This window comes from Antechinus flavipes, chromosome 3 (assembly GCF_016432865.1).
Source record: "Antechinus flavipes isolate AdamAnt ecotype Samford, QLD, Australia chromosome 3, AdamAnt_v2, whole genome shotgun sequence".
In the NCBI taxonomy this organism is placed as follows: Eukaryota; Metazoa; Chordata; class Mammalia; order Dasyuromorphia; family Dasyuridae; genus Antechinus; species Antechinus flavipes.
In genome coordinates this window covers 200,164,857-200,184,956 of record NC_067400.1, presented here as the reverse complement: position 1 = coordinate 200,184,956, position 20,100 = coordinate 200,164,857, and the positions used below count along the sequence as shown (strand labels likewise).

General features: G+C 34.9%; 1 protein-coding gene across 6 annotated transcripts in view; it reads left to right on the top strand.

Moving 5' to 3' along the window:
- Nucleotides 1-15,119, top strand: part of CDKL5 (cyclin dependent kinase like 5) — a 278,542-nt gene extending 263,423 nt beyond the window's left edge. For all 6 annotated transcript variants that reach the window (XM_051984416.1, XM_051984417.1, XM_051984414.1 and 3 more), the window contains 2 exons: nucleotides 12,235-12,354; nucleotides 14,065-15,119. In XM_051984416.1, coding sequence (XP_051840376.1) covers nucleotides 12,235-12,354; nucleotides 14,065-14,454 — 510 coding nt within the window. In that variant the 3' untranslated portion in view covers nucleotides 14,455-15,119. The remainder of the gene's footprint in view (nucleotides 1-12,234; nucleotides 12,355-14,064) is intronic.
- The last annotated feature ends 4,981 nt before the right edge of the window (nucleotides 15,120-20,100 follow it).

Here is a 20,100-nt window from a genome sequence, read left to right as displayed (position 1 = left end):
CAAAGTCCCTCATATCAGTCCAAAGTACAGTCGATGCAGGGTCCATTCCATGGTCTCATGTACAAACTGCTGCTTCAGGCTGTGAAGTGATAGGAGGCTCTCATTCCTTGCAGAGTGGGTGTGTGCCGTGGTGACAATCAAAGCTGATCAAAGCTGATCCCGGTTCCAGAAGCAAGCCAATATCTGTAATTTGACCAAAATCTAGAACAAAAACACAAATCTAGCAAATAAAGATTAGATCAGTCTCAGATAGAAAGACTCAGTTCATCAGGTTGCTGCAAAACATGAGGAGGCCAAAATAAATTGGCCAGCAGTTTCCTATGAAGAGATGAGTTTGCTTTACAGGACAAGCAAACGGGTGCAGTCCCAAGCTGCAACATCAGTGAGGTCTCACAGACCCCTGTTAATTGTCCTCTTATTATGTAGAAACCTTAAAGAAACAAAACACCAATATCCAGTAACAGACAGATGACCAGGCGAAATAGTTGCCCAAGCATTTAGAATACAATGATTACATATGACCAGACTGAAAATAGCAAGGCATGACATAACTGAATTGTATTAACAGCTTCTATTGACCATTGCTCTGATCAGAGAGATCAATTACATAAGGAAAAATTCAAGAACATAATTAGAATATAACATAAGCAGTTGAGTTTTAATTGCTTATCAATTGTCCCAGTAATTGTCAGAGGGTGGAGCTTTAAAACTCCCAAATAGCATTAACTAATTAACTCTAAGCCCAAAAACTTTTACCTCCAATAACAGATGTCATTAATCAAATTTCTGATAAATCTTAAACAAAGAGTTACCGTAACCTTACAGTAATAACAGAAAGAAATTTTGCCTCAGTAAGTTCACAACTTAGAACAATTATCACATCTAAGTAGATGTTACATGAGTGAACATTATACATACAAATCATTTTGCTTTTAAAATACCCAATACATAGAAAAATATCCCAAACTGCATATTGTCCATAACAGAAACATTTTCAAAGGACAAAGAAAAAACTATTATGTTCAGAGGCCCTTTCAATAACCTCAGAATGACCAAATACAATCAATTTAAACTTATACAAAAGACGCAATTCCACATAAAAGAATTCAAGAAGGTTTTTAACATAGCAATTAAAACTTTTAGAAATACTCGGACCAAAGTATGGATCACATTTACGACCATTTTCTTTTAACCAAAAAACATTTATGTATCAAGAAACAAATATTCAATCATTTAACCTAAAAGTAAGCATGTCCTTAAAAATCACAGTTTGCTGCACTGTCGCAATCAGATAAGAAAAAAAGTGGCAGGAACATACTTAAGAGGGGTGAGGGGAGGAGAGGATTCCACATGGCCACCTTTCCCCCACTCCTGACCCCGTAGAAGAAAACTTCCCTCAGGTTCCCCACTTGATTTCCTACATGGGGATCCTTTTCAAGATTTAGCCCATCAGTTTCCCAACATCAGATTACTTCCCAAATCCACCCATTTCTAACTTCCTCTTTCTCTCTAGCTACATACTTAAACAATCTCCTTAAAGAACTTTCCTACCCAGATGCTCCTTTGGTAAAGTAGCAGAAGGCAGTGGGGGTGGGTGGCTCCCTCTCCCACCTCTTCACCTACTCCCAAAGTCTCTTTCACCTTCCTAAAACCATGCAAACCTCTAATTTTCCCTACAAATCAGTCCTTCCTAAATCACCTGTATTCCTCTTTCCTTTTCCCTTCAAAAACCTGTAAGATTCACATTATAGTGAAAAACCCAAACCTTCACAAAACCCACACATGTCAAGCAAAGCTGGATTTAAAGTATAACTTATGTTAACAAATAACTCAATATATTTCAGACGGTAACAAACTGAATCAAACTAATACAGCCGTCTTTAAAAGGTTTTTTTTTTTTTTCCCACCACATTTCTTCTAACAGCTATTAGCATCTTATCTCCAGAGCTTTTTATTGCCTAGGCTAGGCTAAGTTTGAATTTTATTGCTCTTTACTCTAGTAGGCTTTTCCTTAAAAAAAAATTTAAATCACAAGCAAATTTTCCTTAATCATTGTTCTTAAAACTTAGCAAAGCTCTTAAATCAGCAAACAGACTAGGGGCTGTTTCTAAGACCTCAACCCCCAGAGAGAGGTTTGTTTCACCTTGAATTCCCTTTTCCCATTCCAGAATCCAAAGGGGCTTCTGTGAACTTCCAAGCCCATTTAGTGCTTTTCTCTGCCTTCACAGAGAATGCCTAGATATTCCATTCAAACTTCTTTCCTTTAAATGTTAGCACACTGCTCTTCTATATATATTTTAACTTTCTGAACTTTCAAATCCCTTTCAATCTGTTTTTTTTTTTTTCCTTTTTCTCACAGGCTGCTGCAGTCAGCCAGAGACAGAGAGAGAGAAAGATTTTTCAAACTTCTTGATATTTTCTAAGCCTGCAACACAGAGGCTGAATTCTTAACCCTACTCCCCTTTCCCTGAGTGAATCCTTAAGATCTTTAACAAAGATCTGTTCCTTAGAAAGCTTATGGCCCATAACTGAAATGAGGTGGACGAAACTACTCACCAGAATTAGGGGTCCGGACAACTTCAGGGGTCCACCTGGTCGAGAGTCCATTCCTCGACCCCATGTTGGGCGCCACTTGTCCCAGCCAGCAGGACCTTGTCATTAGTGGGGTGTCGAGGAAACGACTAAGACCTGTAAGAGAAATGGGCGAGAAGGAGGAGGGAGACTACATTGCGATGGAAAAAAGTCTCATTTATTGAAAGAAGGAGCCTAGTTATATATGGTTTGACTGCCTGCGTTTTCTGGGTGGTGGGTTGCAATGTAAAGAGAAGAATGTCAGACCACAGGTGTGGCTGACATCCTGGGGCATACTCGTTATCTGGTTCTGGGGCGGAAATGGCCAATTTCCTGGGACACACATTATCTTGTCTCAGGAATTTAGGATGTATTGTTTGTTCACAATAAGGTTTTAGCTAACCATATCATTGTTTACGCACAGGTAGTCACGTTCTTCTTGGCTCTTTGTTTCCTGTCTCCAACAGTTTCAGAGGATTCATGGTTAAAAAAAAAAAAGCTATCCTGTTATATGGAGATATATAATGAATTCTGAGTGCAAATTGAGTATAATTTTTTCATTTCCTTTTGCTCCTTTTTTTTGAAATATGTCTAATATAGAAACACATTGTGTGTGTATAATTGGTATGTTGCTTTTCTATCAGTGGGTGAGGAAAGAGGGAGAGATTTCTTCAGAATTTAATTTTAAAAAGAATAATGTTATTAAAAAATAATAAATTTTTAAATTTTTCAAAAAAAAGATTTGAGCAAAGAGATGAAATGCCTTATTCATGGATCAGGCAGGAGGCCATTGTCACTGGATCAAAGAGTACATGTTAAGGAGTGATGTAAGGTAGAAAAGGCTGGGTTATGATGGACTCTAATACCAAATTGAGCATTTTCTATTTGTTCCTGGAAGTGATTGAATGCCTCTGGAGTTTATTGAGTTAAAGGAAATATATATGTGTATAACATGTTTGGACCTGTACTTTAAGAAAATCACTGGCGGCTGAAGGGAGGATAGATTGGAGTGGGGAAAGACTTCAGATCCACCAGAAGCTATGGTAATAGTCCAGGAATTGAGGTGATGAGAGTCTGTACCACAGTAATGGTCGTGTCAGAGGTGAAAAGCAGGGTGTATTTAAGAAATGATGCAAAAGTGAAATCTACAAACCTTGGGATAGCTAGAGTATGGAGAATGAAAAAGATGGTGAGGAATCCAAGATGATTTCTAGAAAGTGAGTGGGAGGGTGCTGTTACTCAATAGGGAAGTGAGGAAGGCCTTAGGGAAAAAGATAAAAGAGTTCTGTTTTAGACCCGATGAATTTAGATTGTTTCTCAGATATCCAATTTGAGATGATAATTAGATGAGTTGATGAGATCACCAAGTAATAGAGGGAGAAGACAAGAGGGCCCAGGACAGAGACCTGAGGGACACCTATTATTAAAGACGTGATGCAAAAGAGGATCCAGTGAAGGATACTGAAGAGTAGTCAGTTAGGTAATCAGAGAATGGTGTCCCCAGAACAGAGATTGAGATACTTAACAAAAGAGAGACAGAGACACAGAGAGAATATGAATGAAGAAGAGAGTGACCATCAGTGTCAAAGAACAGGAGAATCAAAATCTTAAATGTGGAAAACCATCTTTCCATGTAATTGGGAAAATAAAATACTATTGAGAAGGGAAAGAAAAAGAGAATGAGAATTAAGAAAAGGCCATTAGATTTGGCAACTAAAAGATTATTACATAAAGTTACTACATTATGAGAAAGAGGAATTTAGAGGAATGATAAAGTTGGAAACCAAATTGTAAAGGGTTAAGAAAAGTGAGAGGAGAAAAAGTAGAGGTATCTATTTAGATGACCTTTTTAAGGAGGTTAGCTATAAAGGGCAGAAGAGATAGAGGAAAGTAGTGGGGATGGAGAAGATATGGGCATATTTGTAGGCAGTAGAAAGGAACCATGGAGAAATTGAAAATGAGTGTAAGAATAGAAGTAACAAAGAATTTGTTGAAGGATATAAGATAGAATCGGATTGCTTAAGTAGGTAGAGGGGGTAGTTTTGTTAAGAAGTATGGCTATTTCATCTTATGAAACGAGTGAAGGAGGAGGAAGTAGCAGAAGTCATCTTTTTGATCAGTTAAGAGTTTATTGACTAAGGGGTTCTCTGAGCTATTTTGGTTTTCTTTTGACAATTGATTTATATTAAATTTCTGTATCAAATGATTATAGTCAATATCAGTATAAATTCACTAAATGATTTCCAATTTTTCATTATTTTTTTAAGTAGTTTAGGATTGAATTGAGTTGTATTTCAAATATTTTTCTCCTTGTCTTTTCCTACAGTTGTTTATTAATTTGGATATTCTGATAAGTCAATGGTCTGTATATAGGTAATTCAAGGATGATTTCTACTTTCAATAATGATTTTTTTTTCCTGTCAAAGTATATATATTTTTGGCATTATATGCTTGCTGTGTGTAGCTCTTTCTTATTCTTTTTTTGAAGAAAGTATATATAAAATGTTTATAAAAGCATGAGGTACTTGTATAATTCTTAAGTTGTTGCTTTTTCTTGTTTTCTTTCTTATATATTATATATATATATATATATATATATACACACATATATGTACACACATTTGCATACATGCATATGTACATACACAAACACATATACACAAATACCTTCATATCTAGGTAAGACTATACTATGCTTGTATGCCCTCTGTTTCTTTAAAGGTAAATAACATCTTCCTTCATAAGTCCAAGCCTTTCCATATCATGACTTTCCTAAGTCATCATTTCCTATAACATAGAAATTTTGCAGTCTTAATACTTTTTAGTTATTTTTAATAGTTTAAAATAATATTAACTTGACTGACATATCATGTAATTTCCTTATTTTTCTCCTTTGATTAAATCTATTTTAGCTTTAACTTTGTGATTGTTATTACTACCCCTGCTTTTTCTACTCCTGATCTTTATTTTATGTTTGTATGTATCTCTTACTTCCTATTCCTCCTGACCAACGTCTCTTTTAACATTTTTAGTTATTACCAACTTAGTATTGAAGTCATGAAGTATTAAAATGTATGTTGAATTAATCTGGGGATCTTTTGATTTTTCAAAGAATTTTCTATTCTTAGTTCTCTGCAACAAGTTGCGGTTATTTCTTTGGTAGCCTTCTTGAAAGTACTCATCAAGAATTCTGCTTTATGAGAAGATGATTTTTCCATAAAATAAATTTTTTAGTTGCCTTTGAACATATAGTAAATCAACTTCTGCCTTTACCTCTCCAAAGAGTATCAGAATGCTGCCTTACATGTTCTCAATATTAATGAGTTAAAGTATGTCTTCTCCTGAAGTCCTACTCCAATTTCTCATCATGATGTGAAAATAATTGGGTTTTTGAAGATTGTACCTAGGGGAGCACCAGTTCTAGAAAGTCCTACTTGAAGAATAAGCTCAGCAGTGAACTATATTATCTCTTACAAAGACCAGTCCAGTTAAGTGCAAAGGTTTTAGAGGCTTGCTTACTGAGAGAATGAGTTGAGGAAATCTATAATTGTACACAAAAACTTGGCCATTGGCATTAATGAAAGGAGTATGTCTCCTAATGAAATCATAGCTTTTTATCCAAAGTATCAAAATAGGAGTGCCTCATTATGCAGTAATTTTTTCAGAAGATGAAATCGATTAAGTTGCTTTGTATATTGCCCATGTTAAACTCTGCTTTCTGAAAGTGTTACTCTAAAATATTTCATATCTAAAGCACTCATATTAGTTTATCAAAGAGTCATAATTTGGGATATAATATTATGTTCTCATCACAGATATCACAGAAAGAATTGATTTATTCATGTATCTCCTATATACACAATATACAAATTAATGAAATAATTTTTAATATATTCATAGCATCTGTAATGCAATTATGTATATATGTGTACATGTATATATGTATGTGTATATATATATAAAACATATATATATTCAAATGTCCGAATGTTAATCAGTTCAGTATTTCACAAATCTGGGCCCTATGACCTTAGAAGAATTTCATTTAAACAAGAAAAGCCCAAAGTTAGGTATAATTCAAATGAACTTAAAAAGTAGCAACTTTTTGAATAGCATTTATATTGAAGAGATTGCTAATCTTTCTTGCTAGGAAAACTTGATCCAATATCATTAAGTAATTTGGCATTTTCTATAAGTTTTATAATATTAATTTATTTTTATTGATTCCATTTGAATTTTAGAAATTTAACTGTAAAATATATAAAAAGCTTACCTACCTCCAGAAGGGAGGGGGAGGGAGAAAGGAAGGAAGGGAAAAAGAAACAAACAAAGGGAACAAAGGATGAAAGAAAGAAAGAAAGAAAATTAATTACTAACTCCTCCTATTCACAGTAATTCTTATTTATTTCAAATTTGGTATTAGCAAGAGATTGGGAGCATGCAGGGAACAATCAAAAGATAGAAAATGCTATGTATTAAGGATTTGAAAATACATAGTTTGCCATCTTTCACTTTAATAAACATTAAACTTAAGGCACCCAGCACAGTGATGGCTACATAGTAGAAGCCTATAATAATTCATTTCATTTCCACAAAAATAATAAATTTCAAGTGACTAGAAACGTTAAATGTGAAAATCATAGGATCTTTGCTTTAAAACTGGAAGGCACCTTAGATGTCATTTGACCCAGTTCCTTCATTTCATAGTGTCTCTCCCAGAGTTGTTCAGGTAACAAAGAATAGGTATTGTAACATCAAAATCAATACTGTTTTCGCTGTAATATATACATAGGCCTTTCCTCAAAGATATTGTCATTTAGTTTAAAAATGATATATGCAATATAAAGTAAAATAGGTCATTAATATTCAGAATCTGGCTCAAGTAGCAACTTTTTGAATAGCATTTATATTGAAGAGATTGCTAATCTTTCTTGCTAGGAAAACTTGATCCAATATCATTAAGTAATTTGGCATTTTCTACAAGTTTTATAATACTAATTTATTTTTATTGATTCCATTTGAATTTTAGAAATTTAACTGTAAAATATATCAAAAGCTTACCTCCTTAAGAATTGGTATGTCTAGATGGCGTGGTGAATAGAGTACCAGCCCTGAAATCAGGAGGACCTAAGCTCAAATCTGGCCTCAGACACTTAACATTTCCTAGCTGTGTGACCCTGGACAAGTCACTTAACCCCAATTGCCTCAAAAAAAAAAAAATGCTATGTCCTAGAAGACTTAGGAAACTAAATAATGTACATAGAATCAGAAGACCTTGGTTTGGATTCACACAAAATACATCCTAGATGCCTCATGATAGGAAAGTCAATTAACTTCTTCCTATATAAAATGGAAATTAATAATACACTAACTACTTCATAAGGTTGTTGAAAGATACTCAGTCGGTCTTATAAATGTTATATACATGTGAAGTATGATTATTATTGTCATAATAATCTCCCATTTGAGATTTTGTGTTTTAAATTTTTATTTGGCCTGGATCTGTCTTTTCATTGAATAGGAAACTACATATTTTGAACCTCTTTCCATCAATTAAAAGCAGCATCAACCTAGAATTTTTGAATTTTCTTCTTGAACTGAAAGCATAAGCGATTTTTACCCATGGTCACATGTGGTGATCTTGTTCTCAAAACGCAGCCAGGTGATAAAAGTTCAGATCTTTTATTATCTCCAGTATATCCCAGTTAGCTTAGAGGCCTATCTCTCTGCTTGGTTCCAAGAGCTCTTGCAGTTTTGTCCTTTGCTTCTGCCTCTGCTTTCTTCAGCCTTCAATCCAGCTCCAAGTTGAATCTGCCTTGCCTCCGAGAGAGGGCTTTTGGCTCTCAATCTCCCAAAGTGCTCTGTGTCTGCACCAGAGTGCTCCTCTCCAATCCAGCTGAACTCTTCCGCCACCAGCCAGCCAAGTGGAAAATATTCTCGAATGAATCATTCTTCACTGGCTTATATCTGACTCTTCTGAGAGAATGGGATTATGGGTTTTCTCCCATAGTGCTCTCTGGCTCTAAGAGCTTTAAGGAAGGTGTGAATTCACAAAGTTACAAAGTTTACTTTGTGAATCTGGCATACTTGTGAACTCGGATGAGTAAAGGTGTAAACACAAGCATTGTACTAATTAGTTCTACTTAGTACCTTGTTTCAGGTTCTGGCCCAAAACATCTTCTTGTAAGATCAGATCAACAATCTATCAATTCTAATGAGTTAGCAGTTTGTCAAGATTCCAGTAGTCACATATATCAAACATATTGATGTTTCAGAGTCAAGATTTGAAACCATTTATTTCTGGCTCTCTACTACATCAGCCTGCTTCTATTTTCCAAATTTATTTTTAAAAATAATTATCATTCTGACTAAATTAAAAATTATATTAATCTTGAAGCAAAATTTTTATAGGCTACTTTAATCTGCTATATATATATATATATATATATATATGACATTATCATGAGTGCTGAGGTTACAAAAGAAGGTAAAAGACAGTTCTGCTCCCAAGGAGCCCACAAGCTAATGTGATCTTAAGTCAGGTTTTTATATTGACTCTACCAAAAATAAGACATGGTCCTTAGCCCAAGAACACCCACGATATAAAGGAAGGAAAGAAGGAAGTTGTTGTCCAGTCCTCGTGGGGCAGCTCCTAATCACCGAGTTAATTGTTTGCCCTTTATTCTTGAAAACAGCCTTAACTTGTAGGAGGTAATCCCATGATGTGCAAATAAGTTGGATTTGAATGAAAGAGAACTGCAAAGTTGCCAGCGTTACTTTCTCCTCTGAAACTCTGGGACTAGTGGCCAGACAGAGATCATTAATTAGCCAAGAAAAGGTTCCAGTTGAAGCTTACTTAGGTTTTGTTTTTGTCCAGATTGCCTCCAAGTGAATGTAAATAGCCATTATTATTGTTTTGGCCAAAAACCTTGAGGAACTTCCCCATCCTGATTGATTGATTCTTCCCTTTTTCCCTCCCTTCCTCTCTCCCTCTCTTTTTTCCTCCCTTCTTTCTTACTGAATCACTGAATTAGAGGTTGCCTCAGTCAAACTGAGATCTGTTTTAAAAACTTTAAAAAGCCAAGGTCTCCCTATGCATCCCATCTACAGATCTCATCTGACCCTAATGTCTTGGTGTTCTTAGAGTACTAAAAACAAACAACCACCATCAAGAATAATCAAATGATCATTATTAGGCTATTGGGCTTTATACCTGGAAGTATAAACTGCCAGAATCCAGGATAACCTACATTTTCTGCTCTAGGGATAGTACACAAAATTCAAGCAGATGAAGATGTTGATGCACAGCATAAATTGATGATAGAATGCTTTAGACTACTTGTGTTTTTGGTATACTGTTTTTGCTTATTCAAAGATACAAGGGCCGGTGTGTGTGTGTGTGTGTGTGTGTGTGTGTCTGTGTGTGTATTTTACACTACTCAGATCAATACACCATCTATAGTTTAAATGTGAAAATCTCTGTGATAGTCTTAACTTCATTTGCAAGCCCAAAAGATGCCTCCACTGCCCTTTCACACATTTTTCTAAGTGTGATGATTGAGATATTCCAAAGAAAGGACAATCTTGGATCACTCAAAAGTGAAACAATCTGGAAACTACTCTTAGATGAGTGGCTTCAGTTGTATAGAAAGACAATATTCACCAAGCCTTCCCAACATGTTGATTGGATTAGCTTTGTCATTATATGCCACTTTTTTGTTTTTTTGACTAGTTAGAATATTTGGTTTTAAAAATAAAGGATTAGGGGAAATGTAGTCTTTTCTACTAGGTAAATATTTATAGATATACAAAGGAAATGACTTACATGATGATGGTTTGTATTTTCTGGATGATTTTTTTTTTATTTAAGTATTTTTTTTTTCCTATAACACTACTATAATATATACATTTTTTGCCAGTTTTGCCAATAGTAGATTCTTTCTAAGTATGATAGTCTTATCTTTTAAGGAAGACCAGAAAAGAGTCAAATTTGATGGTAATTATATAAAATTAATTCTTTTATAGTAATCATATTTTTACTATTGGATGGACATTTAATCTGTATGCTCCTGTTGAAAATTTATGTTGCCATATCTTCTTCACATAATTAGAAAAGGTCCTTTGATACCCTAAATTTCCATTATAGACATCTTTGTTCACAACAAAAATAAAATTGATCATGTCTTGAAAGCAGGATGTGAGAATTATAACATTTACTATTAATGTTAAAGTATATATTTGCACAAATGCTTTCAAAGACAGGTCATTTTTCATAAAGCACTATTTTTGCAATTAGTTAATTTGTATCTTATGTTGCAGACAGATTCCACCAACGGGGAGAATCCAAGCATCAAGAAATCCCTCTTTCCTCTTTTTAATTCAAAGAATCCTTTAAAGCATAGTTCTTCTTTGAAAAAGCTTCCTGTAGTCACTCTACCTATGGTATCCATTTTAAAGTAAAAAAGCACTGAAACCTGCTCCAGTAAACTTGTTTTACTGATGACAACAGCATGTCTTTTATTTTCATGGAATCATATTCTCTTTGTGCTAGTTAAGTATTTTGAGCCAGTTCCATAAATACACTGAATCCAAATTATTGACCACTCTGGCATATTTGAATAAGTATTATAAGGAAAATGAAACTAAAATCTAAAGATTACCAAAAAGTTATGTGAAAACAAGTTGATAGATAATACTGCAAGACAGCAGTCACAAGATCTCCTACTAAAAGTTAGATTAATACTCCTAATCAATAACTATTTTGGAGGCTCCTGTACATGGTCTGTTAATACTTGATTTGCAGTTTATTGCCCTGAAATGAAGTTTAATGGATAGAATGAAATAGAATTGCAGACTTCATGAAAAAACAAGCTTCTGGTAATTCTATTCTCTTTTCCTGGCTTGCTCTAGTTTTTGCTAGTGACCTACTTTTAGTGCCAGGGTATTTACTCCGAATTTGACATTAATCATTCTCTATCAGTTGAATTGTTGAGAAAAACAAATCTTAGTTTTTTGGAATAATGAAACAAATTTCTGCAACTGTCCTCATGGTACCTCATGGAGGGATACTTTGACCAGTATTTACTGGGGTATTGTTCTCTCCCATTTTGGCAGCATTAATAGCTGAAACTAGCCTCATCTGCCTTCCTCAAATTCAGTGTTTTGCTTTATTTCCTACGAGGCCAACATTTTGGTTTTATTGAACTGGTTCATAACCTAACTGCAATATGGAATGCTATTGAATGAGGATAAGACATTGTAATTTTTTGTGTAGATTGATTTAACTGCTCTCTCTTACAGCGACTAAACTAACAGCATGGGAATGCTTTAAAGGTAGAAGTTTTAACAAATCTGCATGATATGTGCTAATTTTTCCTTATGAGAGGTAACTATATTAAGAGGGCAGTCCCATTTAACCAGTGAGCATACTCATAAAAATTATATACATACATATATATATATATATCTTTACATATATATATATGTTCATATACACATACACACACATAAACACATAAATACATACATTGCAATAATATCTGAGGTGTTAGTTTTGGATGGTTGGGGCTTAGTTTTTTAGGGGGAGGGAGCTCCTTAGGAATGATCAATCACATAACTACATACATAGGAATGAATTAAATCTTTTCTTATATTCCTTCATAGGTGCCCAATACAGATGGTCAGGATCTTCTGGCATTACAAAAAGCCATTCATTCGACTAATCACCAAAGCAGCCGGCCAAAGGAGTGGCGTCCTGAGAAGATCTCAGATCTTCAAGTTCATGTAAGTGAATGATGCTCACATTTTTTGATGTGCTGCAACTAGGAATATTTTGCAGTCTTACTTTGAGAATGGCTAAAAATATCTCAGTGTGTGTTAAGATGCCAGAGTTGGGCAAGGATACCCCAATATAGAAGCAGCAAAAACACCATCTGACAAAGAATCTGAATTAACAGGCAGTTTTCAAGTGAATCAAATCTAAGTTATCAGCAACTGTAGGAAAAATTACTCCAGATTATTAATCATTAAAATAGTACAAATTAAAGCAACTATTGAGACTCTACCTCATACCTATTATATTGGCAAGAAAAGAAAATGGAAAATTGATATTTGTAGAAGGATCTGTTGGGAAACAGACAAACTAATACACTGTTAGTGGATCTATAAATTGGTCCAGCCATTTTGAAAAGCAGTTTTGTTTTCATGCCCAAAAAGTCACCTAAATTCTGCCTGTTCTTTGATCTAGTTATACCACCACAGATTTTTATCTCCAAAGAGATCAAAGAAAGACTAAAAGGACTCACATATATAAAAAATCACAATTTTTGATACAGCAAAGATGGTGCAATGACTGATAAAATTATGATAAATGACTGTAATTGAATATTACTGCATTATAAGAAATCACTAAAGATACTGTTTCAGAGACACTTAGGAAGACTAGTGTGAACTGCTGTAGTGAAATGAGCAGAACCAGAACAATTTATTCGATAATGATATCTTTTTTTTAAGACACCTTTAAAAGATTTAAGAACTTCAAGGCAATGCAAATGATCTATCATCATCCCTTAGGACATGGTGAGGCCTGCTATTTACCTTCCCACAGGGAGAAGATAGTCAAGATGCAGAATAAGACATACGTTTTTGGACATGGTCAATGTGGAACTTATTTTAACTGTTCATGTATGTTTCAAGGAATTTGTTTTGTTTTCCATTGGTGGGGGAAGTGCTTGTAGAAAGAGAATGCTTGAGGATAGAATAGTCCTACTCTTTCCCCCAAAAAAGAGAAGAAACCTAAAGAAAAGAGGATCATAAAACTTTTTCTTTAAAAATGCATAGAAGAGATCAGTAGGAAGGCCATCAAGAATCATGACTAAGCAGAACAGCTCTAAAATTTACTTATTAAATTTATTACATATTTTAAAAGAAAAGCAAGCTGTACCTGATAGAAATTTGCAGTTTTATATACAACTCTCTTTTTGGAAATGCCCATTTTGCTTGAAGTTTGTTAAGCTCAGAATAAAAAAATAGAGTGAATGAAATATTAGAGTTCTTGACAAACTCCATGAACTGGTCAGTGAATATGGTTAGCTCTGTTTAACAGAGTGTCTGCTTTGCCTCAGACACTCTCATAAATGTTGAGGATATGTCCAGAAATTAAACAGCCTTTGGTTTAATGCTCTTTCAAACTGTACAAAAAAGGCCATTGTCAGATTTTGTAGAATAAAGGTTTAAGCTGTTGTTAAAGACTAGCGTACAGATTCCTTTTTGGTTTGGGTTTTTTTTAAGTAGAATTTTTATGAAATTATTAAAGAAAAATAAGATCTTGGACCTTTGGCCTTTTGTTGCAGGTATATCCTTATAATGGATCTCAAAAGAAGAACTTTCTTTAATAATTTTTTTTTTTTTTTATGTTGAGGGGGATGTTCAACTGAGTTGTCTCCCAGCTTTAGAATGTTCAGCCCATCCTATACCCAGTTCTCTTTCTTTCAGAGTCAGCCATTAAAATCACTCCGTAAGCTGTTACATCTCTCTTCTGCCTCAAACCATCCCACTTCCTCAGACCCCCGCTTCCAGGTACCAAGTCAGCAAGCCAAAAGCTCCTTTTCGGAAGTGCGAATTCATCCTATGAGCCAGGCCTCCAGTAGCAGCAGCAACAGCAACATCCGGGCTGAGGCCACGCCAAAGGCCAGGCCAAGCCTTCAGCTGCCGGGTCAGATAGACCCAGGCTGGCATGTATCCCCTGTGAGCAGGAGCGCCACTGAGGGGCCTTCCTATTCTGAACAGCTGGGTTCTAAGAGCGGGTCTAATGGGCACACATATAACAGAACAAATCGATCACGGATGCCAAATCTGAATGATTTAAAAGAGACAGCCTTGTAATTATTCTCCACGGGTTAGAGGGGGAAAAGCTAGCTCCCTGGGAAGAGGGGTGGGGTAGGAAGGGATAGGGGCAGACTGTGCCAGGGGTGGTAAGCCAATAGTTTCAGCCTTATGAAGGTGTGCAATATTGTGTTGTATGGAGCTGCATTGTCAAGCACCACATTAGTCATCAGGGATCACATAGTCAATGAGCTGAATTATTGATTGTCAGTCACCAGAAGTCACCCTGGGCGATAGAGTTCAGGAAGAAATTGTTTGGTTCTTTTCCCTCTCCCCTCCCTCCCCCTCTTTACATTCCAGCTTTAGTTCCCTATTGAAACTGGGAAGCTAAAGCATGCCTTGGCACTTCAAGGGATGGAAAAATTAAGTGTCTCAACCTATGTCCTTACCACATACTTTCTGCCTAGTTGAAATGTGGGACTTATGTAATCCAAGCCTGTCCCTTTCTTTCAAGGGTTAGCTATCAAATTGTATGTCTTAAATTTGGGTTTTTTTTTAACTTCCATATTGATAGGTTTGTAACATTTATTTATGATTAACTAATATTGTACTGTTATAATCATACCTTTTATGTTACATTATAAAGTTATTTTGAGCTGTTTGAAACATTGTGAAGCAGTGCAACAGCTACAGTAGTTTCTATAAAAACTAAACAGTAACATTTATATATTGCATCAGGAGTATTTTATTCTCTCTATAAATATATATGGTAAATACTTGTCTGTTTTATAAATATCTTAATTTAAAGAAAGTATTGTTATGACACTATTTGCCATATTTTTATACATTTGTGATATAAAGTGCAGTATTATACTTCTAATAAAAGGGAATTGAATTGTGGCCATGTGTGACTGTAACAGTATGAATACTGCTCACCTGTGAGAATGCAGTCCTCAAGACATGATAATTAGTGGCAAAATATATGCCATGTTTATCTAGCCTTGCTAGAAGGGAAAAAAAGCAAAGGATGAAAAAATTACCTGGCTAGCTGCATTGTAAGGAAGACTTCAGACTGTTTTTTCAGTCCGTGCATGATTAGCTCCCCTTTGTAATAGTGAAAGTTACATGTGCACATGCTGAGAATAGCTCTGGTATTGCTTTCTTTTCTTGGTACAGAGACAGTGCCCCTAAAAACCACAACAAAAAATAGATGCTCTTCCATGGAATATTATGGGGTATAGACCAAAGAAATCAAACATGATTTGTAAGTGGAGCTTCAAAGTTGTAAATTTACATAAGATAGACTGCAAATCATGGCATATCAGGTTTATGCTTAGGTATATTATTCATTTGTATTGTGTTTATTCATGTAATATTCTGTTTTAAAATGCTGCTGTACTTTTTTGTTGCTATTTTTGGATACATTTTAAGACTTCTGAAGCAGTGAGATCTAGTTATAGAGAAGATTGTCACATTCCCCGTTTTCCTCTGAGCTCTCATTAGAAACCATTTCTAGTATAGACACTGGCTTCAGGAACTTTTCCAAATTTCCTACAATATGGTAATGTTTAAGAATAACAAATCACTTTTTCTTATCATTCATCTCCCTTCATTCCCAGCTTGCTCACAGATGTCATCAAGGTCTTTGACCTTTATATGACAGTAGCCAGTGATTGTGCTTTCTTTGTATTTTGTCTTGCCTCATCTACACTCTGTCCACAGTCCTCAGTTTTGGAAGTACCCAATTGGCATCCCTTTTGAAGATTTCCCCCTCATAGACACACACACACACACACACACACACACACACACACACACACACACACTCTCTCTCTCTCTCTCTCTCTCTCTTTCTCTCTTTCTCTTTCTCTCTCTCTCTCTCTCTCACACACACACACACACACACACACACACACACACACACACTCACACACTCACACTCTCTCCTAAGGTTCATTTTTAAAGGGAAAAGACTGTTTATCTCCCCAATCCCCAAACAGTGTGGCTTTGCCAGGGTTTGTTCTGCTGCCAGAGTTCTGAGGGCATCAGATCCCAAATCAGCCATGATAGATGAAAAATGTAATAAATTAAATTTCCATGGCCAGTTTTCTTTAGAGTTTGAAAAGCTGGTAACCCTAATAATTATGAAGATTACAAAAAAGGAGGCTCCATTTCTCCACAGACTCTCTGAAATGTTAGATTATGTGTGTATTGCATTCATATTTATATTATGATTTTACATGTATAGATTATATGTAGAACTCATTGGTGCTTTTTGTTTCATTTTTAATAAATATGTTGGACACTACAGAAAACCTTAAGGTGGGCTTGATACTATCATTGAAGCTATGGCTTGAAATCCGTAAATGATCTTGCAAGCTGCACTTTCTGTTTAATTTTTAATTATTAGGTTTTTTTCTTCCTCTAGTTTAGGACATTTCAGCTGGCCCTGCATTGTCTTGAACTGAATTTTCTCCTTCAAAACTACTTTGTCTTATATGAAAGTTAGAAATTTAACAGCATTTATCTGAGTGCCTATGAGATAGAAAACTGCATGTTCAACAATTTGACAATAGGGCTACAACTCTTCTTATCACCTTCCTTAAATATTAGTAAATCCATTTTCAGCATAGAAAGGATCTTAGAAGTACCTATGGCACTTGGATTTAGGAGAGAGCCATTTTCTGTTCATCCATGCTTTGTACTACTTATTGGTATCTCATGTATGGGATTTGGTTGTTTTCTGAAGCAGGGACTTAAGTTATCAAAATAGTCAATTTTCTTCCAACTGCTTCTTAATAAGTGGCTAAAAATACTTGTGATATATTCCTAGATCTGAACCAGAAAACAGATATGCTATTAATAGCATTTTGGAAGTAGACCTTTAGCCTCTCTTCTCATCTTCTAAATTTTTCATTGATCCTATGTGTGATCTCTAAATTGAATTGATGGTCTATTATTTTCTTCCTATTTATAGAAGGGATTTTCAAGTTTTCTCACATATCTTGTTGGTTTCAAACAGATTATTTTAGCTTGAAGATGTTGCTTTTCCAAGAATCTGTTGTGTTACTTCTCTCCATGGTTTTCTCATGGATCAATAGAGACCTGAATTCCTGAAGAAAAAATACTCGAGAGGGAACAAAGAAGAAGATGATTAGTTTAATGGGTGATGGATTACCATCCATCCAAACACTTAATAAATACCATAGATGTTCCAAGAATGAACTAAATTAAGGTTTAAAAGGAATATACTTAGGCTTGTTTACATATCTGCCCAGATCCATTGAAGTTTAAAGTCAGTGATAAAATTTGAAAAATTACCCCTTTTTAAGCGGTTATTTAGGGTTTAATTATGGAAAATAATTTTTTAGGCAATTATGGAATCCTTTCTCTTGTCCACTTTTATTTTTAACTTACTCATACTATTTTCTCTGAGAGAGGCTCAATGTATATTTTGTTCTTTTCAGATTTTTGAGGCTTGTACCTCTGGATAGCAATTGGAGCCTAAGATTATAATGAGGCACTGTGCTTAGAAAATGCACTGACTTTGTGATGCTTTCAAGTCACATAGACTGGCTCACAGACTGGATTTGCCAAGTTGACTGCTCCTTTCCAAGTTATGGAATTGATAATATAAGTTTAGGGGCTAGCACCCTCTTCCAGTTGAATCTTTGGATAAAACTTTTACTCTTACTCATCAGTACTGTTTTCTTCCTGTTAAAGGATAGGTATGTATTTTGGGAGAGTTGGACCAAAGTGACCTCTGAGATATTTTTAAGCTTGAAATTTCAAGTTAGTTCTTCCAGAAAGTTTTTCCTGCAACCAGCTTATTTGAGAGCTTATTCTAAGGCACCTTAGAAATTTGGGTTGATTTGCACCTGCTACTATGGGGGACCTGTAGAATTTAGCAAAAATTTACAAAGCACAATGGTCTTGGTTAAGCATGCTGCTTGCTAGTTATAAAAGAAAAAAAAAATGTCATGTGCTAGGCAGATTCAGAACCTAAAGTATACTGGTGATGTGGTAATTTTAGAAGTATTTGTGCCTATATTTGTCATGGTAAAGTCATTGTAAAACATGTTCTAGGGTCTAATTCCTTACAATATAACAGAATATTCTGAGTTCAATTCTGCTGATTAATTTACAGTAACAAATACAATGGCAAAATATATATCACAGTAGTACAAACTTAAGGTAGCTAGTTTAGTATCTTCATAACCTGAAAATAAGTGGTGTCTTCTACAGAGAAAAAAAAATTATCATTCTTCTTATTTAACATTGTTTATTTTGTATAATGGTATCTATCATTCTGTAACTTCAAAAAAATCTTCTAGTCACATATAGACTGACCTAGATACAACCTAAAAAAATTATTTTCAAGTTTTTGGAAAGATTTGATTTTAACCATTAGAATTCTGCTAGTAACCATATACCAGGATCCCTAAAGGAAGAGATAGTGGCAACTTTCTCAGATCTGTTCCTATAACTCTAATACAATAAAATTATATGTTCTCCTGATCCAAATATAGTCTCTTGAGATTACTGATTTTATATCTGAAGGGTCATCATCTTCAGCATGCTTGAGTGTTTAACATTGCTAAACTATACAAATACCCATACTTTTTCATGACATGACAACATTACATGATGGACATGAAGATGAGCTCATATAAACTGGAATATTTCCATGTGCTTTTGCACTTTTTTTCCTGCATGAATAGAGCTGTCCTGTGATGTGAACTTCTCTTTCACATAAAAGAAAAGAATGTGTTGGCTATAGTGGGACTATTTACACAGCTCTATAGATGGGAAAGGGGCCTTTGGAAGTACATTTCTGAAGATGGGTAGTTAGTTTAATAGATGAGCCTTTCCTACATTGGTAGTTCTGGAAATCCCGGTTTTGACTCAAAAAAGTTTTGGTCCAGAAATGATGAGCAAATAATTGCAAGGAATGCCAGTTTATCAGTGGGACACTTGTCTTTGTAGGGATAATCATGATGGAGTAAAAAGGGTAAATAGTGCATTGAGTTTATGCTTATTTTTCAGTGCTTTTATGGATTATAACTAAAGGTCCCAAGTTAGTGGAGATGCATGAAAAAACCATCAGCCACCAAATAAATACCTTTTCTCTAAAGCTCTATTCATCATTCTGTGAGCTACTAAATTTGATTGTGAGACACATTTCAGATGTCTGTTTAGGTTCCATGAGTCAGTTTATTGTGCTTTTGTTATAGAGTAGAGGGGAGGAGGCTATATTCTTTGTATTCTTGATATAGAATACAAAGTATCATCAAAATGTGGCTTGTTTTCCCATGCATTGACTTGTTAGGTTTGGGGTTTTTGTTTTATTTGCTGGAAAAAATATTCACCACTTTAGATTTTCTGGGTTAATAGAATTGAGCTATGTTAATATGTTACTGTATTAACTTCTATGTAGGAGGGGTACCTCTTTATCTTTTCTTCGGGCTTTAGAGCCCTTTATCTTTAGCCCCATATGAACCTTGTGAAATGTAAGATCATTATCTTGCACCTTAAAATCAACTTCTTTGTAATATTAAAATTGCCTTGTTTGCTCCTGTTCCAACAAAGTGCATCCAGGAGAAAGAGGCCTTATATGTTTCTCCATTTATCCTACTTTTTCTATCTATAAACCGTTGTATTAAGATTTCCTCAGGACTTCTTTTGGTTTAAGTTAATCACACTTCT